This window comes from Borostomias antarcticus (genome assembly GCF_949987555.1).
Source record: "Borostomias antarcticus genome assembly, chromosome: 23".
Taxonomy (NCBI): Eukaryota; Metazoa; Chordata; class Actinopteri; order Stomiiformes; family Stomiidae; genus Borostomias; species Borostomias antarcticus.
In genome coordinates this window covers 5,294,643-5,303,620 of record NC_140256.1, presented here as the reverse complement: position 1 = coordinate 5,303,620, position 8,978 = coordinate 5,294,643, and the positions used below count along the sequence as shown (strand labels likewise).

Genomic DNA, 8,978 nt, shown 5'->3' with positions numbered 1-8,978 from the left:
TACTTCAATCTCTGCCCTGCCTGGCCCACGTAAATTTAGTCTAAACTTCACATAAATGACCAGGCTATTTTATAAATTTAGTAGATTTGATGGAATTAATCAATAGTTTTTTGCTCCCATCTAGCTATTTAACTATTTTCACATTTAATAATTTCTCGTTTTTCATCCAAAACATGTTGTGATATTTTCTTTGGTAATCAAATAATACAAACAAATGTACTTTGACATGCATTAATAATGTGTTTCACACCTCCTTTTCAACAAATAGCCTAGATGACCAATAAAGGTGTTAAAGGTATCACCTGTCATTTCATTGCTGTGATAAAGGCGCGTACTAGTATGGTTAAATGTTGCTCGGCATTGCGGGCAATTTACATAATCGTTTTAGTGGGAGGATAATATTAGCGACGTATCATAATCTTACTGGCGGGGAATCAGAGCTCAGTTTACACAGATATGCTTTGTCGTGTGCGATACGCTGGCATAGTAACAACATCAGATGTAACTCCGGGGACTGTTTTATTGTTTCACTCTTCTGCTTCCACAGATCTGCAACAATAGATCGCAGAACCCACCAGGCGGTATGGAGGGGGTCTCGCTTTGATCTTTAAATACCCTCTAACATTAAAACCACACTGGGTTGCTTTGATTTTTCTTCCACGAGCCAGCTGCAAGTATAAAATTCAGACGTTCCCTAAAATAACCCTATCCATGTGTGCGCGCTTGGTGGAGAAAGCGAGAACACCTATCCTTTTTTCTGCCCCACCATCTGTCCCTTTCTTCCATTTCATGTGTTCAACCGATATCCACCCCTCACGGCTACAACTCTGTTGCCTCCCCTATCCCCTTGCAGTGCATTTTCCTGTCCACTTGCGTCTGCAGCTTGAATGATGCAGACGGTCCCTTGCCCTCACTGTTCCCCCCTCCCCCACTAGCCGAGCTCCTGTTTCACTCAAAGATGGCGTCAGCTTTGGAGCCTCTGGTCTCTGGCTGCATTTTTGGGCTTGTTGTTGTCTCTGATTCGAAGGATTTTTGGCACATTCTCCACAGCAACTCGACACGAAATTCCGGTGAGTAGAGGCTAGTGGATCGAGGATATGACTAGGCTCACTGGCTTCCCTCCGAAACACGAACTGGACGACTCGTAGCTTTCTGGGAACCGCGAGAGGTAGAGGGAAAGGGGTACGGGGAGATGCTGATCGCGAGGGGGGGCATGGGGGCGGTGGGAGGGAGGGGGGAGTGAGCCGAGGCCTACTTCTCTCCAACGGCCTTGTCTTCACCGCACCGCAGGCACTACGTGGGAGGGTGGGTGATGGAGGAAGGAAGTCGGGGAGGTGGGGGTGAGCTTGCAGGCTGTAGGGACGCGCCTGGCGGGGAAGGCTTTTCACCCAGAGCCGAGGCGGCGGAGGAGGCCCAGCGGCCGTAGAGAGCATGTAGCTAGCTAACATTATGGAAAATTCTCCACTATGAGATCTTCATTTTTTGCACTTGCCCCGATAGTCGTTATGGCCGTTAGCAACTTGCATTGTGCCTTTTGTAGGCCGCGATCTCACCGTGAATATCACCCATGACATTCTAAACCGAATTACTCCCTGTGATGGTTTGCTGTTATTGTTTGAAAGCTGGGGCGTTCTGGGGATCTGACATTGTTGGTTGTGCCCCATAGCACCAGCCTGCTATTTCCCTTTACCGACACGTTGTTGGTGTTTTTGAGCTATTTGGTGACTTGTAACGGGATAGCCAGATGGTAAACAACAGCACTCCGCGGGAAGATGTGTTGCCAGGTAATTGCCTATCATATCAGTGAGAGTAAACAGTGTGTGAGGCTGTGGGGGAAAAGCGAGGGACTTGACTGTTGTTGCAGTGATTGCTGGCTAACGTTAGCTACATTACAAGCGATAGGAACGATACTAGCTGGCTTCCTAGATCAACGTTACAATTGTGTTTAACGTTATTAGTTAACGCTAGCTAGCTAGATCTTCAACCAACTCATATTAGGCTTTTATTTTATTGGCCTTTTTGATAATACGTAACGTTAAGACTTGAGAAACTGGTGCAAGAATTGGATGTTTCCAAGATGTGAATTGCTAGCTAGTAGCTAGCTTCCGAATGTATTCACAGTAAGATGAGTGTAGCTAGCTAAATGTTAAAGAATTAACGTTAGTTACACCAGAAAATCTAAAATGTAACTTTAGCTAAGGTAGGCTGGTGCTTGACTAAGTTAGATAGTAAGCTAGTTTTGATATCACATGGGATCTTATTAGCGTTGTACAAGTCGATATGACTCAACTCAATATTGTATACAAAACATGTTATTGGTAATTCAGGTAATTTAGGAATTTAGATTATGCACATGTTTGACTGTTAGGTGGTCAGTGCATTTTAGGGGTTTAGTCAGATCCAGAGGTTGCGATTAGACCGAGAGAGAAGGTACCAGTTAGTCCTTGTGATTACTGCCTGATAGCACCTTTAGATTGCCTGTCAAGACTTGGGGCCATGACGTATTGGAGGTTAAAAGCTGGGGTGTTGGGACCTACACCAATCAGATGGGGTTATGTCATCGTCCTTTTTTCTTCAAATATATTTTTATTGTGGGGAAAAATGTCTTCTTGTTGTCTAGGTGATGTTTTGTGTGGAAAGCCTTGCTCTGTTTACCAGCTGCTTGTGATCATTCGTTTGTTTATGTCTGTTTGTTTGTGCCCTGAGAGAAACCATGGTTGCCATCAGTCTGCATAAAAGTGAGGGGGGAAAAGTTTGCAAACTGAGGATGTTTTGCCTGAACACTCATAAGACAATGTTCAACCAGCTGTACCTGGAAGTGTGAGACAAGCCGGTACTGATGCTTGTCCTCTCTGCAATACCTTTCTGACCCTGTTGTGTGTGTGTGTGTGTCCTTTTTCTGCAGGCTGCTGAAGTGTGTTCGGCATGAAGGTGATCAGCCCTTGGTGCTCCCTAGGGTGAGATATTGGTTCCATTCCAGACGTGAGAAGAGGATACTGCTGGAGGAGAAGAGAATAGACGGAGAGAAAGGGGAAAGAGAACGCGCGCTTGAGAGAAATCCACATTATCCCACAGAGATCGCTGCGATCATCCACAGAAAACTGTTTCCCTCCACTACCCCTAACCCCTACCAAACACTACAACTGTTCCACAACTCAACCATGGTCAACTTCTATACAACACACTGAGAGCTTTCTCTCTCCCATTGAAAAGAGACTGACCCTACAGGTTTTCTCTGTTTGTCTTTTTTTTTTTTTTTGCGACAGGCACTCTTTGGAGACACCTTAGTCTTAGTATTGGGGAAATCCCCCTGTTGTTTGTGTGTGTGTGTGAGTAGAGCCACAGCTCCACCAGTTAGCTGACCTGCTGCTCCACCCCTCCCTGCTCTCCCCCAGGCTAAGTCACCCTGCAGGGAGAGGGTAGTGGGTGGACCAGGTTTTACCAGGGGGGTTGGCTGGGGGGGCCTATGCTATGGTGAGCTGCTCCCTGCCGTGCTGCTCGTGCTCAGGCTCTGAGGGACTTCCCGTGCGACCCCGGGACAAAGGATAGTCACCGGGCGCAGGGGCTAGGAGAAGGAGACAGGGGAGGAGGCGGCGCGTTAGGGCGCAGGCCGAGACCCTTCCTTTCCACGCCTGCGGGCGTTTGCGTTCACGCGGTTGTCGTCGTCGCGGCCCGGCCCGTGACCCCCCGCTAGACGGCCGCCATGGTGAAGTTGGCTAACCCCACGTACACCACCTGGATCCTGGAGGCCATCAAGAAGGTGAAGAAGCAGAAGCAGCGGCCGTCGGAGGAGCGCATCTGCAACGCCGTGTCCATGTCCCACGGGCTGGACCGCAAGATTGTGCTGGAGCAGCTGGAGCTCAGCGTCAAGGACGGCACCATCCTCAAGGTCTCCAACAAGGGCCTCAATTCCTACAAGGACCCCGAAAACCCGGGCCGCCTGTCCTTCCCCAAGCCCCGTGGAAGCAGCTCTTCTGGGGGGGGAGGAGGAGGAGGCGGAGGAGGAGGGGGCGGAGGAGGAGGAGGAGGGAGCGGGAGTGGCGGGAGTAGCCACCACCACGGGAAGAAGCCGGGGCTGGACTGGAACAAGCTGATCAAGCGCGCCCTGGAGGGCCTCCACGAGAGCGGCGGCTCCACCCTGAAGAGCGTGGAGCGCTTCCTCAAATGCCAGGCGGACGTGGCGGCCTACCTGTCCGGCAGCGGCTCCATGGGGCCGGGCCTTTTCCACCAGCAGCTGAGGGTGGCCCTGAAGAGGGCCGTGGCGCACGGCCGGGTCAACAAGCAGGGCCCGCTCTACCGCCTCGTCAGCCGCAGCAGCTCAGCCCAGGCCCACGACGGCACCGGCACGGTGGCGCTGGAGTCCCTGCCTCCGGTCCGCCTGCTGCCGCACGAGAAGGACAAGGTAAGCCCGGCGCCGCCGCCGCCCAGCTCAGCAGCCTGTAGCCATGCCCGTACGCACACGTTAGCGGCGTCTTAACTCGCCATTCGGACCATGCACACTAGCCCTGTATAACTACAAACATATGTTACAGGCCTGACTATCTAGGAATAGCTATTGCCTGTGAATAAGTTACCGGTACACACAGCAGTGTGTATACACTACAGCCTGTTGCCTGCTCCCATTCTAGCCTTGGTTGACACTAGCCTACTATATACACTTGTAAGCCGATGCTAACACATACTTAACATTCATAGGCTGCTTGAGCAATCGATACACAGTGCGCGCCACAGCGTATTCAGAATTGTTTTCAGAGAGAGTGTTATAAAGTTATCACGTCACAGACCCAGAATGCGACTCGTATTGTGTGAATGTAAGCTGTTTCTAGCTGGGAAGTGTGTGTGTTTGTGTGTGTGTGCGTGTGTGTGTGTGTGCGCGTGTGCGCGCGCGTGCGTGTGTAGCGTCTTTGTGTGATTAGCATGGTCCAAGTCGACATGTTTGTGAACAAGAAACCTCAGATAAAAGTGGGGTCTAATCCCTCGGCGTGCAAACAGGGTTCAGGCCCCATGTCAGCGCCGTGCCATAGGGGGAGATGGAGAGCGTAGCATCGATCTGACAGGAGGGCTGCCCTGCCTACCTCTTTGTGTGTGTGTGTGTGTACGTGTGTGTGTGTACATGTGTGTGTACATGTGTGTGTGTGTACGTGTGTGTGTGTGTACGTGTGTGTGTGTGTACGTGTGTGTGTGTACGTGTGTGTGTGTGTGTACGTACGTGTGTGTGTGTGTGTTCAGGGGGCCTGCCCCGACCCTTGTGCAGCGTGGCGGCGCTGGGAGCCGGGCGGTGCTGTGCTAAGCCGGGGTGGGCGGCTGCCAGGGCACATCTCCAGCCCTCGCCTGCAGCGGGAGAGACGAGGGGAAGAGAAGAGAGAGAGGGAGAGGAGGAGGAGGTCGGGGTAGATGAGAGAGAGTCACGTGGCCTCCAGCGTCCTGCCGGGACTGGCGACCAGCTGCAGGGCTGCTCCCTGTCAGGAGCTGTCAGGAGATGGGAGGAAGAGAGAGAGAAGGAAGGAGGGAGAGAGAGAGAGAGGGAGAGAGAGGGGCGGGGTGAAGAGTCGTCAGAGCCGGAGCCAGAGGAAGAGGCCAGACTGACGCATGCTCCAAGCCACTATACCCAGGCAGAGAGAGAGAGAGAGAGAGAGAGAGAGAGCGTGAGAGAGAAAGAATGAGGCAGAGCAGCAGACATGCAGGCGACAGAGGAGCCAGGGAACACACCCACTGGTGTAACCTGATAGACACCAGCCGGGCACTAACCTCTCCTACCGAGGGGGTAGGGCCCCACACACACACACACACACACACGCGCAAGTACACACGTACACGCCATGTCATGCACAGAGGCATACGCGTTTACATCAGGTCTACTCGCACAAATGTACGCAAACAGATGTGCTCGCCGGTAAACACGCGGCGACACAGCCAATAAACACACCCCATCCCGTCAGATCCAGGTGGTCAGACCAGGTACGGGATGTGAAGGGTCTTGACCCGTGGCCAGACAGTGTTTTGAAACTGGCTGTACCAGGTCTGTGGGCTCCGTACAAGGGGCTTCTTTGTGGTGGTACGCACTCACGCCAGACACACACACACACACACACATACATACACACACACACGAGGATTAGCACGCCCACGGGTGGAAAGAGCAGCCAGGAGTCACATGCCGGTCTCACACACTGACCCAGATGGTCAACACTTAAGACGGTCATCCCTCTTTGACTTAATTTGCCTTGTGAACTGGGTGGCCTTCACACCGGCCGTGCTCTCAGTTTCTGGTTCAGATGCATCGCTTGAACTTTGTGGATGTGCGCTACGAGACGAGAGGGGTATCGAGGCCGGGACTTCAAAGGCGTTCTCCGGGAGCCGCTAGACAAGCCTGTTTTCTCCTGGTCTGCTTGTAGTTTGGGGATTAAAAACAGACTCTTCTCTATATCTCTGTAGTGTAGCTTTATCGGCGTCCTCTAGCCTCAGTGTTTGTACGTGCGTGTGAGTGTGTGTGTGAGTGTGTGTGTGAGACACTGACTGGTGGCGCGCAACACTCGCTCTCCCTTCAGCTCATCAGTGCCATGCTGCTGCTGCCTGCGTGATCGCTAGTGGCTGTGATTTAGCAAGCGAGAGAGAGAGGGTGCACGAACAAGAGGGGAAAAAAAATCAAAACAAATGGCGACGCACCGGCTTTGACCCCATCTAGGGGAGATTTGTATATACTCAAGCCTGGAACGGCTGTATCACACACGCGCGATTCAAACTGGGATCCCCCCCCCCCCGAATACTCTAATAGAGGGTCATTGCCAGGCCATGCGGGGGGAGAGGAGGGGGGGAGTGGAGTCATCCGGAGGTCATGGATATATAGATAGCAAACCTCATTGCTTTCCTGAGTACCCGTTAGCTGTGTTAGGATGGCTATTAGGGTGGGATGGGCCTGACTGGGCTTTTTTTTTTTTTTTTGTGTTGTCGTCTCCGTCTGAGAGAGGGATGATAGTCCTCCGCCTGCCCTCTTCACAACAGCTGGACCCGGGGTGAACCAGAGTTCTCGCCGTCACTTGAGGTGTCACGGCGGGGACGTGTGAAAAGTGGAATCGCTCAGAGTCCCCCCCCCCCCCGCCGTCGTGGCGTTTGTTGTGGTCCATCTCCCGTGTCCCCCATTGAACCCCCGGGAGATGGAGCGGATGCCGACGACTTGGGTTCCCTGCGAGGAGAGCGGTCGCTCATTAAATGTCATGTAATTCTCTTTACCTTAAGGCCGGTGCTACAGATTAATATTCATGTTCTCCTCCCCACCCCGTCTTTTGACGATTTCATGAGGTCGTTGCGTTTCGCTCCAGGCGAAGGCACCAGGGACAGCGGGCGGCGGTACAGAACGGCCCCAGCAGCCATTGATTATACGCCTTTGGTGCCGCCTCCCCTCAGCACTACATCATCGTCTCTGATGTGTGTGGTCGCAGTGGTCGTGGCGATCATGGGGCCAATGGCCGTCGAGATACTCGGGGGGTCAGACGGGAACTACAGAAAGGCTGGGAGAGTGCGTTACGCCTCGCTCGGTCAGTGGGCTGGCCATGATGACAGGTGTCCTGAACCAGTTCAGTGTTATTAGACCAAAGAGGTCAGACGTGATTATGTCGACCAAGTATATCTATACGTACAGTGAAAAGAAGGGGGTTTTCCAGCCAAGGGAATTTCAGCGTTTGCGTCGGAGGCAGCTTCTGTTTACATTGCTAATGCATCAGCCCGTGGATGCAACGCTGGAGCCGTCATTTGAATAGACGTCACCACAGTTCTTCTGTTTGTCCGTAGCTCCTCCTCTCTGCCCTTCGTTTCCAGGGTTACTTCAGGTTACTTCCTAGTACCGAGTGCCTGTCAGGCGCGGGGGTATGGGCCGGCCTATCGCCCGTGTGTGTGGAGAGACTAATGAAAGGGAGCAGGGCTCATCTTTCAGGGCAGGTGTTCCCTCATGGCCCATTAACACAGCTGAACGGAGCTCCGCAGCGGTCGTCTGCTCCCCTCCACCCCGCAGCCGTGTGGGCTGAGGGCTGGAGCAGCTAGCTTAGCCGTTAGAGCGCGGCTAGTTTAGCAGATAGCGCCGGGCCAGCCCCGGTGATGGGAATGGCTGTTGGCGTGAGAACGGGCCTGGAGGCCCCCGCGTGGCTCTAACCCCCACGAACGGCGGCCAATGTGTTCCCCATCTGGGCCGGGGCGCTGGGGCTCGGCCAAGATGCACCTTTCTGATGCTGCAGTGATTTAAGATGTGGAGTCCCGGGGCTAACCTCGATAACGGGAGGCGCAGCACTGCCAGGTTGGACTGCTAGGCTGGAGACTAATTCGCCTTATTCACCTGGCAGCCATATTGGTCAGTCGGGTGCGGATGCGGAAGTGCCCGTTGACTTCAGTGTTAAAAGTTCACTGTAAAAACACCACTTCAAGAACCGAAATAGTCAAAATAACAGGCTGAATACACTATCGGGGTTACAAACTCATCGTTACCAGACTCTGATTGTTTTTCATTGCCGTTGTTTTCGCGTTTGGAAATACATGGAGGTGAATGAGCCATAGTTAGCCGTCAGCTGCATTCACTCCGATGTATTTCCAAACGCGAAAACAACGGCAGTGAAAAACAATCAGAGTCTGGTAATGATGAGTTTGTAACCCCGATAGTGTATTCAGCCTGTTATTTTGACTATTTCGGTTCTTGAAGTGGTGTTTTTTCAGTGAACTTTTAACATTGAAGGCAACGGGCAGTTCCGCATCCACACCCCTAATTACGTCAGAATGACCAATATGGCAGCTGAGGTGAATAAGGCGAATAGCTGCGTGAGTCACTACAAAACCACGATCAAGCCAGAACAGTCGACGTGTGTGTGTGTGTGTGTGCGCGCGCTCAAACAGAATGACACTATTCGAAGACAATTATAAGCTCACTCACCATATTCCTGCTTTAGTCTGGTCTCTCCTAGTCTGTGTGCATGCATGTGTGTTATTCGCTTGTG

General features: G+C 52.4%; 1 protein-coding gene across 1 annotated transcript in view; it reads left to right on the top strand.

Moving 5' to 3' along the window:
* Positions 1 to 3,703: 3,703 nt before the first annotated feature.
* kat6a (K(lysine) acetyltransferase 6A) overlaps positions 3,704 to 8,978 on the top strand; it is a gene marked incomplete at its 5' end in the record, with an annotated part of 24,317 nt that continues 19,042 nt past the window's right edge. The window contains one exon of the mRNA XM_084457055.1: positions 3,704 to 4,402. Coding sequence (XP_084313181.1) covers positions 3,704 to 4,402 — 699 coding nt within the window. The remainder of the gene's footprint in view (positions 4,403 to 8,978) is intronic.